Source organism: Strongylocentrotus purpuratus, unplaced genomic scaffold (assembly GCF_000002235.5).
Source record: "Strongylocentrotus purpuratus isolate Spur 01 unplaced genomic scaffold, Spur_5.0 spur5_scaffold_2, whole genome shotgun sequence".
In the NCBI taxonomy this organism is placed as follows: domain Eukaryota; kingdom Metazoa; phylum Echinodermata; class Echinoidea; order Camarodonta; family Strongylocentrotidae; genus Strongylocentrotus; species Strongylocentrotus purpuratus.
In genome coordinates, this window is record NW_022145605.1 from 13839388 (window position 1) to 13859144 (window position 19757).

A 19757-nucleotide genomic window follows, 5' to 3' on the forward strand; every position below is an offset into this window, starting at 1 on the left:
AGGGGGCACAGTGTTCAGACGCCCATTGCGTTGCGTGGCGCCAAGGTCTGATTATCTCTCATTACATTGGAGTAATTACTATTAAGAGTTAATTAGGGCGAGGTTTCATTTGTTTTTAATTGAATAACAATGGATCGGTCGCATCCCATCATCATAATAACCAATGATGCTAACGTGTTGCACTATGTTGCAACAAAGTCATCTCAACATTGTGCATCATAATTATGCGTAACTCTAAATTGAACAACGAGAAGCACCGGTATAGCAAATGAACTCCATCTAGTTGCAACAGTAAATCGGTGATCCTAATTAGAAATAATACTAGTAAACCGGTATTCGTGTTTGATTTATGAGGTGATCAGCCGTTACTTTGCGAAATGTAATATTGTGTAGCATGCAGCCACGAGATATAAACCAACTATCAGTTTTCAAAATAAATTAGGATGAGATTTAACTGGTTAATTGGCATGATTGGAGCTGAAAGATGCCTTGATCCTTTCTGCTCATCACCGTCGCGAAAGAGGTTAGTGATTTTATGAAATAATCCCTCTTTTCATTAAACCTATCCACATTGTAATTATCACGGTAACTCTAAACAGAGACAGAGGGTAACGTGCTGCCCCAGACGGCTAAATGGGAGGAGAGAGAGAGAGAGAGAGAGAGGGAGAGAGGGGAGAGAGAGGGGAAAGGGTGGGGGAGGACAGTGGAAGGTAACGTAAAAAGAAAATGATATACATGTAGCCAGCCCCTCCCCGCCCCTACACAAACACACACACCCTCTCAACAGATGGCATTCTTTCTTCTCATTTCACCATTTCGCCCATTTATAAGACACGTGCCCCCTCCCGACACCAGTATCCATCCTCAATTGCTAGACCAAATCTACCCCAACTAAACTATATAACTTAATGACCCACAAAACAATAAAATATGGTTAAAGTAATTTTAATGTTGGCTACACCTATCAGGCGATTAGAATGCAAATAAATCTATATTTACTCTTCAACAATTAAGACATTCCTTGAAATTGTTGTTTAGGATGGCAACGTTAAAAAAAACAAATTTCTAAAGTAGTAAAATTGCATTAGCGATGGCTATATGCTTGTACAGGTAGCGATGTCATAAATTTACAGAAGCAATTAAGTATGGTGTATGGAATTGCATGTATATTTGGGGGAAATGGCCTGAATTACGAAGGGATTTAGGAACAATGAGACTTAGCACAGCAATCACCGAGCTAGGTCTCCCTTCATTCCCCCCCCTCTCTCTCTCTCTCCCTCTCCCTCTCTCTTTATATCATATAATTATATCTCTTTCTGTCTCCCCTGCTATCTCGATCTCTCTGCTCATTATCCAATTATCAATTTCAATCGGTCATTCATTCAACAACAACAACTTAGATTTTTGTTTCTCCATCGAGAGTTAATTGTTCACCATTTCCTCATTATTAATGAGCTCATTGTAAATCAAATGCGCTGGACATAGGCATAAATAGAATTAGAAAATAGATCAGGAAACGAGCACTTTATAGCGTTTCCTTATTTAAATAGAAAAAAGCTTATGAAACAGAGAGCATGAAAAATACAATATACTGGCGATGATTGTATGTAATATAATGATTACGTGATAACAACCTTGAAATATACACGTATACCAGCCACTATAGTTTGCATTGCAGGCATAGACCCGTATACGTAAAGGGGAAGTTCACCCTGATATTAAATTGGTTTAAATAGAAGCGGGCAAATAGAGAAACATGCCAGCGAAAGTCTGAGCAACAAACGATTATAAATAAGAAAGTTGTGAATCTTTGAAGGTGTAATCAAGCAAACACAAATTGGCAACTCTCCCATGTATCTTGCGAGCTCCCTCACATTAGCCTTAGACTAATTAACTTCAAAAATCCGATATTTTACTCTTGAGAAAATGGGAGAGAGCAGAAATGGACTCGAAATGAGACCACCCTTTTGAAATGAAACTTTAATAAATAAATAAATAAATAAACCTACATATGAGGGAAATGTAAGAAAACGACTTTACCAAATTGGGGAGGGGGGGGGGGAGAGGAAAATGCAGAGCCTGTATATGGCCTGCTTGTCATGAAATTATAATTTACCCAAGTACTGATATATAAGATAGAAATAGAAATTGTATAAGCTCCTTGTATACATCGGGAGGAGGGGGGGGGGGGGGGTGGCGAGATCACACATCCACATAGTTTCAGCCAAGATGCTGTTCAAGATGTTATAACATCTTACACCAGTAGGTTACTTACATGGCCACAACCAAGGACACAACCAAGGATTTGTCATTCTCCCTATTATATATCCTTTGTGGTTATATAGATTTGTAGTATAGCCTCGAGTCCATGTTTATAACGGCTCTGACTATCATTGAACACGGGCAAAACTATTATATCTTTCTTTAGGCTCCGTCCTCCTCAAAGCCATTAGCCATCATGATCAATACCTGAATTGATTGGCTTAAAAGGGGATCTGTTCTTTAACGATACTATACTGACCAGTGAGTTAAATACGTGCCGGACAATTATAGGGCTAGTGTCCATGGACTATGAAGATACCTAACTAGACGTAAGACAGTAGTACAATCTATATATATATATATCACTAAGCCACTACTAGCTAATTAGCTTACAAGGCGATCCGTTGCTAATGTCCACTGTCTGGGGGAAAAACAGATATCTTTTTAAAACATTTTTGTTATCATCCCCAGGTCATTAGTAAAGATAATTATCAGAGAAGGGAGATGATCCCGGGCCGCCTGGTATCACAATGTGTGTTGGGAATTACATCATGATATATAAGGAAGAGAGAGATAGAGAGAGAGAGAGAGAGAGAAAGAAAGAGAGAGAGAGAGGAGAGATGGAGAGAAAGAGAAAATCAGATAGCGGGCACGGAGGGATGGGGACAGATAGGCAAAAACAGATGAATGAAGGAAAAGGGGTTGGAGCGGAGTAGGTGATTTCCATATGATCATTATAATGCGTTCTATTTATTTTAATGCTAACATAGCCACACTACATTTCCACCCCTGCCTTTCAATACACCGAACACTGTCCACAATTACATCGAAATTTATCTTCAACTGAACCCGAACATCATCTGACGATAGGGTATATGACAGAGTTAATTACATTACACCTGTTGCGTGCAACGCATACCTGTCTGGTGATTTAATATACTGATGTCGCGATGAGATAGATTAATCCCAGCGAGAAATTGCTTCATCATAATTTAACAGCCATAGAGCCTGTACATGCAGATGTGAATAAATAATTGCGATCACACTCAATTCGTCTAAGGTTTGTTTTAAATGGGTTATTATTTTAACACGCCCGTTATTTGTAAACAGATGATCTCAATTAATATGGATAAATAATAAACAAACGAAAACAGCATGCTGTGATAGAAATATTTACAGACGGTCACGGCTGGCTGAAAAGTGTCGCATAACATACAAATGGATGCGAAAGCCGGGAACATGTCGTCTCAATTGCAATGTACAATATTCATATTTTCAAGTATGCAGTATGTGTTGAAAATATTAATTTGCCATAAGAAAACTACATCCCTATTAAGCTGTGTGTTAAAAATGCTCGCACGTGAAACGTGAAGTTACAGAGTACACACTCCATGAGTGTGTGTGAGGTATTGGTTCTGAGGCAGAGAGAGAGATTGGTGTAGTGATGAACTTCAAACTACCGACGAATGGAAATAGACTGAAAGTACGAATTACGAACCTGAAATTATCTTTAAAGATTTTTGTTGTCGTTCAATTCATCTATCATTATTTCGCACTCGACTCAGCCAGGACATTTTTTTTTTTTTTTGGTCCCCCTGCGTACGCGCCTGATTACAACACATTATCATTGGATGTACGGGAAAAACACAAAGATACAATTTGATGATGTGTTCTCCGTGAATAAACCTTTTAAGAACTTTTCTCACAGACATACCAAAAGTATTGTAATGGCATATTTATTTGTTTCCATCGATCATCCATAACATTGAGCAACAATAACAAACGCGCTCTGCGAATCCTCCATAAACAAAACCAGATAGCGAATCACTGAATACAATAACTTCTCCAATCTTTCAATTCACGTTTTACATGCGATACAATACACACATGTATTAATTGACAAACATAACCTATTTCCTAATGAGGTGAAAGGTGCTTTGAAAACAATCTATTCATTCTCATTTGTGAGTTTTGACAACCAGATTAGCAAAATTAGCAAAGAAAAGGGCTACTAAAATTAACCATCCATCTTTATAAAGAGAATGTCAAAAATTGTTAGAGGTGGCAAATCATTTCCCCCTACATAATAAGTATAGGCTAGTTACGATTGATATCACATTGGCTTCTTTGGAAATGTCTTCTTATTTTCATCCTATATTTGATTTGATTGATGTACCGAAATAAATCCAACTGTGTCTGATCAAGAATAGAGTAAGAATTCAACGACGAGATCCCCAAACAGCACCTCAAGAAAATAGACAAATTTTTCTGGAGATTTTCCAACACTGTGATTGACATTACAGTTGATATAAATCAAGGTAATTGAAATCTCATGCTATTTAAATCGTATCCCTTTGTTTTCAAGACGCGATGTCCAAAATAATACAGAAGAATTAGCTCTCACACCCTATAATTTTTGCTCATGTTTCTTTCCAGGCTATTAACGAAATAACCTTGATTCTTAATAGCGCTGTTATTGATTGATTGGTTTGGCAATCCATCCCTGGATCTATTAAAAGGAACCGGATTTCAAGAAAATGATTTTGACCATCTCCAGTAAGAAGTTTAGTTCCCCTTTCCCTCTATCGTGTCTCTTTTCAAAGAGTGTGCCAACTAAACAGATAACGTATTTCCTTCTGTAAATATCATGTGTTATCACTCATCACCTGTGCATGTTATATCCTCATGCAAACTGCGATGCTGCTTGATTTTGATGTGCATACCCGGTCATCAGATAGATATCAATTTGAGCAATACATTTCAAAGATTGAGGTTTTGGAGGCTAACGAACGCTAAGTTATTGGACCACCACCCCCCCCCCCCTCTTTTCCTTCTCTCTCACTTTCTCTCCCCCTCCCCAACCGCTCTCCGTCTCTCGTATATATGTCTCTCTCTATGTCTCTGTCTGTCGCCATGTCTGTCTGTCTGTCTGTCTCTCTCTCTCTCTCTCTCTCTAGTTATGATCTATCTTTCTCTTTCTATCTCATTCCCTCTTGTTAATCGTGATCACTCATATTGTTTTATATCTGTCTTTTTCTCACTCTTCCTCTCTCTCTCTCTCTCTCTCTCTCTCTGTTCCTTCCTGTGTTATTGTTATTGGAGTAATTCCGAAGCTGTCCAATCTCTGTCTGTCCATCTTTATCACCCTTAATTATCACTCTCTCTCTCTCTCTCTCTCTCTCTCTCTCTCTCTCTCTCTCTCTCTAGCTTGGCGGAGGGGGGGGGGGGGGGTACTCAAATTGCTGACACAAAAACAGATTGATGTGAATCATAATAACGACATTTCATAGTAGGGGCAAACGCATCGAAAAGAGCCCCCCCCCCCTCCTCTTCGCTAACTGTACACTTTGTATATACAATGAGCGAACCATATTGTTTCAATGTTAGAAATAATGAAAATGATGACCAGAAATCTTACCGTGCATTTGACGACGATGCTTCGTTGTACCTTTAACTGCACCATGTTTTCCTATGTACGTTGAAATACGATCCCTTGATAATGAATGACCACAAATCCTCAATGTAAATATAACGAGGTGATAGTCCACAAATCGAGTTAGATTTTATGAAATATTTCCTCCAAAGATGATTATGTGCGTTCCTGTTGTAGCCTCAGATGGGAATATATTACACAGGATGAAGCTAATTTGGTGCTGGAAGAAGAACGTTTTTCTCTTTTTTGTCGAGAGCGCTAGGAAAATCCTATCAGATTTGAAGACTCGGACCAGACGACAGCTTGTTTGCAAATGAATCGCGATCTACGCTTTGTTGATCGTCGCTGTTATTGTTATGCAGCGAGAAGAAGTAGGCGGTCGCAAGCACTACACGTGCTCAGGTCAGCTGATGACTAGTCTCGTCTTTCAGACTCTACTACACTACAGCCCCCCCCCCCCCATTTATCCATGGTTTATTTATTATCTACCTTGTTTTAAAATGATTTAACTTAAATTTAAGATCATGACAAATTTCAACTTCAAACATTACCAGTAGAGGCTAGAATTAGCTGAGATGTTGATTTACTGCAGAGAATGAAGGCAGAGAGAGAGAGAGAGAGAGAGAAAGAAAGAAAGAAAAACGATGAGATTAAAAAAATATATATATGTTACATACATTTTTTTAAAGTGTGCCCCCCTAACGGTTCCCCATTTTAAATTTTAAACCGAATAGGCACTTGTTTTCCCCTTTTTGTTTGTTTGTTTGCTCGCTTACTTGTCAGCAAGTTCTTTAGTAAAAATCCATGTATGATAAGATATTTTGCCACATATACCCCTCCCCTCCTTTACATAATCCCGAATCTGCCCCTGCCATCCTTAACTTATTACTTCTGAATGCAAAACTCAGTCTTCGATCTGACAAAATATAGGGATCTTCTTTCAGGTATTTTGGAGAAACTATACTATACTATTACAGTGAGTGAGAGAGAAATGAGGTGGAAAATGAGGGGTGAAGACTTAGGACTACGTAGTCTACGTTTATGTATACGTGTAGTCTTATCTTGGTACACGAGTCTGTCGAAATGAGAATATTTTCCCTTTGTTACGGATTTTTATCTTTTCGTCAAAAGTATGCCTGTTGTTTGTTGGACCAAACACGTTTTGTTGTTACCAGTTTCCTGCTCTTTCATTCACGAGAGATAAAATATATTTGGGAATTTCAAGCCCTGGTGAAAAACGAAACAAGTATTTACATCAACTTTTGTTAAAGGTATATGTATCCCTTTTGCAGCCAACATCAAATTCTGTAGAACTTTGCAGGAATTATATGAATCTGTCACTTATGTCCTATCTGTGAAATTTAAACGTTAGCAGTGTCCTAGTATTCAAATTATGCAAGGAACCCCGTTAACTTTCTAGACTTTACTGTCAGACACTATTGACTGACTGACTGACTTCTTTTTTCTTTGGAAGTAGCATACATAATTATACTGTGAGCTGTAAAGGGTACATGAGCATTTGCCTACATCAATAACCCACTTCTTGTAATGGCCCTATTTAAACTGATTGAACATTTGCGCGAAGCAAAAAAAGTGAGACCATTCGATACAAGGGTCTGAAAAGGGTCGGACTATTTAATTAAACGATCGCGATCGCTAAATTCGAATCGACATCTAACGGCCCTTAGTTTACCAAAACAATACATTTTCAAGCCCTTTTGTTTTTAAAGGAAGTTCTAGATTAATTTTACCTTTCAATTGCTGTTGGAATTCAACCTTTTCATTTTCTAGGCCTCCGAATGGGACATCGTACCTTAAAACCGCAAAATTATGATTTCTGCTGGTCAACAGAACTATTTGAGAAGTAATTGTGAACACGATTATTCTCGCTTGATGTTGGGACGTTAGGGCTAAATCAAAGGTTACAGACGATGAGCCTAATTTTTGTGACCAGTTTAATTATTAATACTAATTATTTTGTATAAGGTTGTCCTAATATTTTTTGTTATTTACAGGCTATGGCCGAAGAATTCGTTCCACATATTTGATTAGAGATTATGGTTTTTGTGATGGGTTTTTTAGAGCCCTATTTTCACTCCAAATATATTCTATATTGAACACCAACGTAACTACAAATAAACGGTGGTTTTGAAGTTAATTGGAATGCACAAAGTCAGCGAGGTTGAGCAACGGCTATCATAGCCGTTGCTCAACCTCGCTGACTTTGTGGGGGGGGGGGGGGGCTCAAGCACACTGCATAATGCAGTGTGCTTGAGCCCCCCCCCCCCTTTCCTGTTCTTCAGGCCACTAACAAAATAATTATAAGCTGTCCACTTCGTATCCAGTAGATGTATCCCTCCGCTTGAATTCAGGCCCGGCATTTAAACAAAATGGTACGATTTGCATTGAGACTAATTGGGGGGGGGGGGGGGCTGGGCTTTGATGTAGATTCTTATGTACACACATCATCTCCCCTAAAAGAGAGAATTCCTGCCCCCCCCCTCTTGTTATAACTTTCCGGGTACGTCCCAGCTTTATTTATTATGATAATTCCACAAATTTTTTAACAATTTCTGACAATCGATTTTTTTAATTGAGGTGTAGAAGGTGCTTTAGGAGTTTATAATTATCATTGCTAAAAGGCCGTGAACAGCAAATTTTGTAAGTCTCCATATGACGTTATGAGAAGGTTCTGAAGTAAACATATTGTTAAACAAAAATAGCAATTAGTGTTTTAGCCTGGGGGAAGTCCTGTTGGGGCATTTCATTAGAAAATATAAAGAGAAAGTACAAGATAATCTGAAAAAACACGAGATAATCAATAAAGCGATTGTGAATGCTGTGGTATAATTTGTAATGCGTCATTTTCTTTACAGTTCCTTCCGCGGCGGTATAACTATATCACTGTTTCAAAAGAAAGATAAAAAAATCCGGATCTTTCTAAATAGATACACTAATCTATTCTTTCGAGTCATACCCGGGAGTCATACCCGTGAACTTGCAGGAAAACAACGGTTTTCCCCACCGTCGGACAATCGGAATAAATGAAATGACTAAGATGGAATAAAGTGAGGTAAACATATGGATTGGCATCCGTTTAATTCACTTTGTTCTTAGAATGTTTAAGATAAATTGAGAATCTCATCAACACGTATTCATCATGAACTCTGAAAAGTGCAGTAGTAGTAGTAGAGCCTTTAGTAGGTCATAGGTTTATATAAGGTTCATATTTATTGTACATTTAACAATGGAAATTCGTGGTATTTAAATGGTATAAAGATACACAAATACACATTTCAATTAAATGATTTTGAGTTGAAAGAAAACAAAACAATTTAACATAAACATGTATATTTATTAATAATTAACTAGATTGTGACAGGTTTCTGTTGATTTTTTCGTTATGGGGGGAGGGGGTGAAAGGTACGTTTCTTCGATAAAATATGCCTATTCTGAAGAAGAAAAACAACTACAACAAAACAACAACAAAAAAAAAACATCAAATCAAACATAAATTCACTGGTCTATTTCAATTCTGACCATCACAGCTAGCGCAGAATGTTTGAGTGTATAATTATGGTACAAACGCCCGGTCTTTAAACACAAAAGGCATACGGCTTTCTTATGTGAATGGTGGGGGTAGCAGCTTTTCATAGATTTCTCTGGTAAACATAAACAAAAAACACCATAAATATATGTTTTTAAAGGAGATTTCTTATCTCTCACTTTCTCTCTCGAAAGGGATCTTCCCGGCAAGAGAATCCTCGATCTATCTCGCTCTGTGTATTATGGATGTTTTGAGTTTATACCATGTACAACAAGGACTGCCCAGGAAGCCGACATAAACTACAGGTACATGTAACTTTTTTTCAGCATGTGTTTGTAATGATGTCGTTGAAAATTAAATTTCTCAAACAAAAGCTTGACCGGTCGTCCTAGTTTCAACGTACCGTATCAAGTTCACTTCTATAACCAGCACACGCTCTGCAAAAAATGGGGAAATTCGAAGCCTATTCTACCCTCAAATTCTATGAAGATGACATAATTGTTTGTTTGTACACAAGGATTTGGGCTTTTAACGACTTCTTTACACTGCACACACGAAGTTCTATTGTTAAATAAATAAAAAAAACGGGTGGAAAAGTCTGTTTCCATAGCTCAAAATAAGTCTTCTTCAGTATATTGTAAATGCAGTTTCATCAATTTTCATGACGGGGTTGCAGTTCTCCAAATAAAATTCTGAACAATTTTGGTGCAAAAACATATTGTAATCATGGTGTTTTCCGTAATTTTTGTCCTAAAACTGAAAGAGAAACTAGATGAGCAATGTGGACATTTCTAAAATGTTTTGAAAGAATTACAATAAACAGTTTTATGTCCCTCCGCAAATAGGATGTAGTTCATTGTATGAATGTATTGTCATTATGGTCACAAAGGTGCAAAGTCCGTGGCGATTATATTTTCCTGGTTCTCAATGGTCAGCGTGACTCAAATTTAATCAACAAGCCCTGTGAGAGTAAAAAAAACACTGTATTCTCATCCCTCTTTTTGTTATTTTTTTTACAAATTGTGCGAAGTATTTGCGGAAGTGCTTCACAGTCAATATCGTAACACACACACTTCAACAACAAGACACACAGTACATCAAGAGTGGAATACTTCTATAGGGTGTCGGTCTGAGGGAGGGGGTGGGGGGGGGAGGGGGCACGGATTGCCCCCTCCCCCCTCTCACAAAAATCCAGAGGCTGATCGAGCACTGGTATTTTAATTGTATTTTAATGGATAATTCACACTTGATAGCCAGTCATCAGCAGGGGAAAAAAAAATCAGAACATGCTTGGGGAAAGTGTTCTCAACTAAGATAAACATTAATGTTATTAATAGAAATAAGTGATATTATAGTTATAATTTGTATTGATTAAATGATTTATTGATTGGTTCAAAAAGGCAAGTACATGTATAATAGAAAACCTAAGAAAATGTCGAAATATGAATTAACAGAAAAACTGGCAATTATTATCAAACAACGCTCAGAAGTTCTGATTTTTCCCCAAAAAACGTATTAAAAAATCATATAAATCCTATCGATGATATACAATTCACTTTCTTTATTTTCGCGAGAGGTCTTTAGCACTTGCATTGATTTTGATATCATGAAGATGATATAGCTTCGAACAAAGAATTCTCACGCTAACAAATTAAAACTATGCCGTGAATTTTCATCACATTTATTATGCCAATGAGAGCGTATATATGGGCATCGAGAAGAGATGGGGGCGTAGTCGTGACCTACGAAAATTTCAGAACGTCGTGTCAAGATAAAAAAAGATTTAAGTCCATTTTCTGATTAATTTTCATTTCCCCTTGAAATTACGATTATTATGAACAATCCAAAACCACAATAAAGTTACGTTAAAAGGTATGCATTGTATGCATATGATAAATTGGAATTGGAAATGATATAGAGCGATGAATAATCCCAAATATGATTTTGGGGTCTGGTGTGTGAGACTAAAAGTCGCATTTTTGATTTCGCCCACGTCCGTTTTTCGTTCCATAAAAGGTAAACGGCACGCGACCCGCTCGGCCGAAGGTCTCGGATTTCACACACTTTTTGCCCCAGGCCCAGGTATCCCGCCCCGTTACGCGTGCTTCGTTTGTAACCCCATGACCCCCCCCCCCCCCCCCCCCTCCTCCTACTTACCCTTGCTTCTCGCACCCTTACGAAATCTGTACACACACATAATTGATAATATTCCTATTGTGCATTTTTAACCTTTATGAGTCTGCTTTTGTACGTACTTCTTGCAGGCATTGTTTTGCACACTGTCATTTGTACTTTTATTGTTGTGGAAACTAAATGAAGTTATGAACTTGATTGGTGACGATATCCAAAACTCTAAGAAATAAAGAGAAGGTTGGCCTAAAAATTAAAGAAAAGCATGGGAGAATAACAATTTTATAAAATCTATTATATTTAATTTCCAGGAACATAGCATCGAACGATAAAATACAGAGACAATGGTATCATGAATAAATAATTTTAATGCTAATATACAAAAACCAAGAATATAACCGTCATATCATTTCAAAAGGCAATATAATAAATGTCATATCATTCCCAAATCACAGATATGACTATCAAAATGAAGCGCGGGAAAGGAATAAATGAAGACTGTTACCATGGTAAAATAGCACACCCTTATCCGCCTCGACTCATCTGACGCTCTTCCTTAGAAACAGACCAGAAAACATCTTAAAGGTATAGGAGTGTTTTTTACTGACACTATTCTGTAAACAGATATTCATAATAAAATTTAGCGATGGAAAATTGTAGGATTTACAAACATAATGATTATAATAATAGGTCCATTTATACAGCGCAGCTACTATATTTACTGCGATTAATATACATTATATCCTGCATCAAAAATTTGTTGGCTTTTGATTGGTTGAGAGCTCGTCACATGCCCAGAAATATTTGATCTATTTGTAGAAAGTACTATATGGGAGTACTATTTTGGTTTACTATTTGGGAGTTGAAAAAAAAATGTGAATTTTTTTTGGGAATTGAATCAATTTTTTTAAAAATCTTAATTTAATGAAAACAAAACATTTTAAATCTTTTTAGAGAAAAATTGACATTTTTTTTGTTCTAAATTTTGTTTTCCCCAAAATGTTTTTTTTTTTTTTTTTTTTTTTTAAATAAATTTTTGATGCAGGATATAAACAAAATATACCATGCCTTCTATTCGAGGTACTGGTTAACCTATGGGCCTCGGTGACTCCAAAAGTCCCATTTGATTCGGGGCTGCGCCCCTCAGCAAATAGTACTATTGGAGTCACCTCTTGCGCATAGTTTTAACCAGAACCTCTCAAGGCAGTGTATATTTGTATATTCTATCATATTATTACCTCGACTGTAGCAGAGCTGCCACAAAGGCGCTAAATCACGCAAGGAACTTCCTCGCACCGGGTAAACGTTTACTTCATCTGGGTAGAAAGCGTCAATGTAGATTAATGTCTAGTCGGAGGACATCAGTGCCGCGGCGGGACTCGAACCGCGAACCATGTAAGCCACAGTCCATTGACTAGACCACGACATCTCTTCATACGACTGTACAACATAAATTGGAAAACATTAATTTTAACCCCCCCCCCCAAAAAAAAAAAAAAAAAAAAAAGAATAAAGACAACTGTCAACAACAAAAAAGTGTAAAAATGTTTTTAAAAGAAGAGAAGAGAGGAGAAGAAAAGGGAAGAGAAGAGAATAAGTGAAAGACGACGAGGAGATAGAAAAAGAGAAAGAGAGGAAAAAAAGAAGAGTAAAGAAAACAAGGCGAAAGAAAGGAAAAAAACACACAATTCCATGTCAAATTCAAAACCCGCGCTTATTTTAGGGTTTAACAATCAAGGAACTTAAAGTACAGTCATTGTACGAAATGAACTCCCACTAACATAATAGACCAGTTCACGGTTAGCACATGTCCCAAATGAGCCCGAATATTCTCAGATCTTCAAAACATGAAGAGGTCCCACTTTGTACATTTTGAAATAATCACTCCTACAGCGATGGAGGTGCTATACAAATAGCCTTTGTTTCCCCTTTTCAAAGAATACTACTACCTGTGTATCATGGAGTGCACTGCTTGTGCATAAATGAATAATGTCCCCTCAGCTATATACGCACGTTGTCATAATGATGTTGTCATACTACATGTAATAATAATAATAATGATAATACACGCCATTTTCCATTTTAATTAAATGCTCATGGTACTTATTTTACATTGGTATTACCCGTTTGAATCATATTAAAAAGCATATAAAAGTGTTTTCTGTTTCGTCACCAAAGAGCCTTTTACCAGAAGGAGCTTTTTTTCCGTATGTTTTTATCATGTTTCCCCCCCCCCCCTTTTTCCCAGAGAATCCTAGTATTACAATAATTAATCTACTAAAAGTTCTGCCGCTTTCTTTCTGTCTCTGTCTCTGTCTCTGTCTCTCTCTCTCTCCCTCTCTCCCTTTCTTTCTCTTTGACTTATATCTATATCTCTCCCCCTCTCTTATTGCTATCTTTTCTCCTAATACGCTAATAAACCTAATTTATTTTGTCCACCTAGTACATTACAACAATATTTTAAAATAAAATTTGTTTGCATTCATCAGAGGGCGCCTTGTAAGTTATTGGTCAGAGCCATCATGATAAAGTTGGACCACGACGAATGCTGCTTTGTTTTAGGCCAGCACATAACACAGATTATGCATTAAAGTATCTCCAACTGAAGCCGAGTTGGCCAATCTGTGTGTACAATTGGCTCATGGAAAATAATTATCATTGATTTGGGGTATTTTTCAACACTTTCCACTACTTTGATTCCTTAGAGCTTTTCACATGTTATTAAGTGCATATTCATGATACCATAACAGTTGAAAAAAAATTATGTTGCAATTAGTTCATGTCTATTCCTTTTGACGAAATGACTGTAGTATGAGAGAGAGAGAGAGAGAGAGAGAGAGAGAGAGAGAGAGAGAGAGAGAGAGAGAGAGAGAGAGAGAGAGAGAGAGAGAGAGAGAGAGAGAGAGAGAGAGAGAGAGAGAGAGAGAGGGAGCGCTCCTTGGTAGAATATGAACCTACTGTATGTGTTTTCGACTATCATTCGATACAGCGCCCTCTCTTGTTGAAATATAGAATTATCGGAAAGCCAGCGATTGTAGAGTATGATACAAACACTATGGGGTATTATTTGCGTGTACTTTGAGTAAATGTGAGATTAAGTGCCAGAATTCATTCATCTTCAAAAGTTCTTGATAATTAAAACAAAGGATTAATTATACACAAATATTCTAGGTTGTGAGTGAATAAGTAACAACTGTTTGATATGAAAGATTGGCAAGTCCAAGGTCTTCAAGTTTCAAGTTTGTTTGTCCCACATTTTACACAAAATATAGCCATACATATAACATGTATATTATATTTATATATACATGTCTTTTTTCCTAAATTTCAGGAAAGCTCCCTTTCTCATTTCTTCGCAAGAGTCAATAATTGTTCCCGGCGGGAATGGCGAATGGCTCTTTTGAAATTTTCATGAAATTCTTCCCGTCTACATGCCCTGGTTAAACATACAATCGAAAGGCTTATTTTGATTGAACATTTCGATTTGCCTGTTTTGATCATTGACAAATCTTCAACCGTGAATGCTAAGGAGCAAAGCAATCGAATGAAAAGACTCTCGTCAAAATGAACACTGAATAAGAATGAAAAGAATTAACCTAAAAACTATTTTACATTATTGGGCTACAGAGTTTTTTTCATTTTTTTCATTTTCATTTTCATTTTTTTTTTTAAATTGGGGGGGGGGGGGGGGGGGGCGGAGCCGTCGCTCCACTTTGAAACAGTTTCTTTCCCCCCCCCCCCCCCCCCCCCCCCCCCCCCCCCCCCCCCCCCCCCCCCCCCCCCTCTTGGGAACCTCGTCGCTGACCTTGCCTCCCACAGTTTTTAACATTTACTCTGATCTCTGCAATGAACCAGCCTGACCCAGGCATAAACCTACGAGATTCTAATCAAACAGTCATTTCCGTGGAATTAACATTTAGCGTTAGCAAAAAACCTGACATGATTTTGTCTGTAGATGGCGATGGACTAGATTCCAATGTTTCGATCGTGAACATGGTTTGAAACCAATCCAGGAGCTCGAGCAAGAAGAGGGCCAGGGTAAATACTGGGTTACGAGTACCGCAACTCCCAGCCACAGAAACACGCTATACCATACATAAACCTCCACCTGGATACGCGCCGCTACTCTTCACTTATACGGTTTTCAATCACAGGCTACCGTCAAGTTTTGGGGTGCAAATCTCTGGCGCTCGACGCCGAGAGAGAAATACTTTGCTCAAAATCTTCAAACAAGCTAACCGGTGATGGGGCCCAGATATCTATTCCCCGCTCTCCTGCTTTTGCTGGTTACTTTGTCAGTGGACGCAAGAAGAAACCGCCGTCCCAATGTGATCATTTTGTTTGCAGACGATTTGGGGTATGGAGACCTGCAGGTGTACGGGCACCCGACCTCGTCTACGCCCAACCTGAACCGACTGGCCCGCGATGGGAAGGTGTTCACTCAGTTCTATGCTGCGGCCGCTATATGTAGCCCATCGAGGTAAGCTGAGCAAATAACACAAATTTGTTTCAACCTAGCCATGCGGCATGCGTACCTGTTTTTTTTAATTTTTCATTCATTCTTTTTACATTGAACGTCTTCCCTCGGAAGAGGCAGTGAAATAAATGTCTAGTATACTGTATATGGGGAATTCTTTAATTGAAATGACATATTGTATTTTGTCAATTTGTATATTAATAATATTGATCAATGCCAAATGCGCACTCAAGAATCTACCTCCGACCCCCCCCCCCCCTAGCCTCCCTGACTCCCTGACTTGTTTATTATGTGAGTACCTTAGTGACAAGATGAAAGACCTGGAACCTTGGCTTCTACCTCATTATTCTTCCCATATTTGCTCTAAAGGTAAAGGTAAATGGGGATGTTGGATGTCTATTTTTTTAAATGAAAACACTCTTGAAATTGGATGGTTATCATGGTTCTATCAGTCATGGCCACAATCTACTGCCAGACCAGAAAGTAACATCCTCTATTAATTAATTGCATGGCAACATAATTCAATTAAATGATTATACTTTAGAGCAATTATTCGGAAACCTAGCCCTATATACCGGTAGTGAAATTGATAAAAATGTTGCATTATGTGTAGAGCCTTGCCCTTGTCAGGGTGTTTTGCAAAACAAACGTGTGTCGGTCAGCTGAGTGTAGCATTAGACTTGATCGTAGCTCTGTGGGAAAAGTTACATCTTGGGCAGATGTAAAGTTTCCCAATGAGCTAAAAAACAACATCATGGATAGCATTTTATGTGTACACAGTACATGTATGTACTCCAAATTTACAACCCCCCAAAATCTCTGACTCTTTGTGGCAAAGAAGATTTTTGCGGCCACATGAGGCCAGCCAGCTTGATCAGGCTTCGGACAATGAATGATGAGGGGGTAGGAAGTGGTCAGAGGAAGAAGAAAGCCAGACCAGACCAAACAAAAGAAGCAGACACTATTGTGCTAAGGGGCTGATGCCTTAAATCCTTTTCACACTCTGTCTCTGAGTATACTCAGGTCACAAGGAGGGCAGAATAACTTGTGTGAAAGAAAGGGAAGGTAAGATATATTCGCTTGTTTTGCTACTTAGACCCCGCTGCGGCCCGAGGACTGCTGTTGAAATTTTGATTGCGTTCATCCGTGGAGTGTTGCAGAGTGTCGGGGACCTACATACCACTGTATGTGTATGTAACCCTGATCGAAAGATAGACCTTCACACTGAAAACGATATGGAAGGAGTGAAGAGGGGGGGGGGGGATAAGGTAGCTCTGGAACGCGATGTAAACAATCTGCAAAAAACCTTTGGACAATTGACAAAGAGCTTGTTGGAAAGTTGTTGAAGATTAAAATCTACGAACCCAGCAAATAAAGAATTACCATGGACGTAGAGCATTGAACTTGTCTATTTCTACTTCTGTTGCTGGTGACTCATTATCAAAGTCTGTTCAGCATCTTTGCCATGGAAGTCTATAAGAGCATCTGTGATCAAGGAATACCAAATTGTACACTTGGTGTCCATCATGACCTGCATTTGAAACATTATTTTGAAACATATATGCAATCAGGGAAAAAAATACACGGGAGCTCGGGGCGAATTAGCCCCCGAAATGCCAAAAAGAGCCCCCGAAAATTTGTATAGAGTTCAATGCAAAACAAATTAAAGAGTGTTATTTTCATGCATGCAAGCTTGAAAAGTAGCCCCCGAATTGTTTTGAATTTTTTTTCCCTGTATGCAATTAGCTTATTGGGTGATGGAAACCACAACTATTTTTCATGTACCTCCTTTCCTCTCTATATTTCCAGTCACAGTCAATTTGTTTGTTCTCTCTTTTTGGAGAAAGTTACCAAAGAACTAAAGTTGATACACACAGTGCTGACGTCATAAAAAAGTATGAAGATTTTGCTTTTTCAGGACATTGATCTGTAGGTATACTTGCAAGAGTGCAGAAGAAGGATGGAGAGATTAGAAATAAATTTAGTTGAAAGGAGGAGTTAGAGAAAGAGCTTTAAGGTTGAATGCGAAATTAAATTATTCTTTTTTGCTAGGAAATGAAATAAACTAAAGGATACAGGTTCATAAATTGGTTCATGGGAAAGGGAGATTTCCTCACAGGCAGTTTTTCTTTATGTACATTTCCCCCTAGAACTCATGCCCATTTTTCTTTGTCAAAACCTGTACATTCGTTGACAGGAATAAGATAGGAAGTGCAACAACATACATTTAGATCATGAGAAAATGCTGTAATCACTTTTTGTTTTTCAATTTCCATCATATGAATTGTTCGAAATGTTTTTCTGTCTGCCATCCTGATAGCAAGCAACACAATGAAGTGGTTACCAAGGTGTTGGAATTTTAAGCCATTTGAACCAAATTTGTTTTTGCCCACCCTTCACTCATACTCTCACCACCTTGTATGTGGGGAAGGAATTAACTTTTGTGCAACATTTGTCCCAAATCTCGCCTTCTACAACGTTATTCAAGCTAGTCACCACCAAAGTTCCATGTTTTTTCGTGGCAAATGCACCGCAGAAATGGCCGTATCCCAGAGCGATGCTGGCCCCATGAATAGCTGAGTGACTGTGGTGGAAATCTCTATTTATCCTTCGGGTTTGCACAGGAACCTTACACTGAACAGCGCCGGAGAACATTCATTGTGCTCCATGAAATCCTATATGACTTCTCTTTGGCTCAACCAACTTACAATTTAATAGCTCCCAAAGGGTTACTACCCTCCTTCTGCCAGCCCCCATTCAGACGAGCCAATTTCATCTTAGAACTATACAAACCCTCAAACAACGTTCTGCAACAGACCGGTTTACTAACATATAATCAAATTTTATACATACTTTTTGGACAAAGGTTGTTCTTGACAACCTGAAAGCTTGCCCAACATAGCAGCACGTCATATAATGCAGACTGGATTCTGAGTATTGTAGTTCATCCATTTTCAACAAGTTAATGGCATAACTCATCACTTGGTCTCCAGGAAAGAAACATTTGAATATATGTTAGTTCTATTCAAAGTATTATCATTGATATCTCTTTTGTTAGTATATTATCACATTTGTTGTTGGTATCATCCAAAATACTGCTTTTTCCCCTTTTCAATGATGCCCAAATTGTTATGATTATGTAATAATGGAATATGCAGTATACCTGCATTTTGGGCCAAGTATAAAGTGAAATGTTACAAAATGCATTGTTATTGTCAACAGTGAATCTTCATTTGTTTGGAGGATGTGTTTTGAAGGAATACCAATGCATTTTTTCAACTTTTCACTTTTGACTTGGCCCCTCATATTTAGGTGTACTGCACAGTCCATGATTACATAATGATTACAAATAGGGCATTGATAATGTAAAGGGAAATAAGCAGATTTTCAATGATACCAACATCAAATATGATAATATAGTAAAAAGAGAGACATCAACAATAAAACTTGAATTGCAGAATGTATACATTTCTTACAGTGTGAACAGTCTACAAGACTTTTTATCCTTTCCCCCCTTCCAATGGCAAGGACTATTGTGTTAGTTCGCACCTCCTAATGCAAACATAGAACTCAATCAAAGGCGGAGAAGGTGGTTATTGATAAAAAAGGAAGCAATTTGTGAACTATTTGCACAGACTTTTGTATTGTATCAGGCGAGGTTTCTCTCCGTATTACCAGAACTTGAGGATATTTGTAGAGTTAAAGATGGCAAATTCAAGACATTTGTGAACTACATTGTATTTGCAAAGATTTTAGTATACCCCAAGCAGAGGTCTTCCTCTTCCTCCAAAGGGTACCTGAACAGACTTTGAGGATGTTTTCAAAGAGTCAAAGATGGCAAATTCAAGAAATTTCTGAACTATTTGCAAAGATTTTAGTATACTAGTTAGCAGAAGTTTCCTCCCTTA

General features: G+C 38.0%; 1 protein-coding gene across 1 annotated transcript in view; it reads left to right on the forward strand.

Annotated features, from left to right (window-relative positions):
* The first annotated feature begins 15416 nt into the window (after window positions 1-15416).
* The window catches only part of LOC593966 (arylsulfatase A), a 40755-nt gene continuing 36414 nt past the window's right edge, over window positions 15417-19757 (forward strand). The window contains exon 1 of the mRNA XM_011679689.2: window positions 15417-15852. Within this exon, the coding sequence (XP_011677991.2) occupies window positions 15617-15852 (236 nt within the window). The 5' untranslated portion in view covers window positions 15417-15616. The remainder of the gene's footprint in view (window positions 15853-19757) is intronic.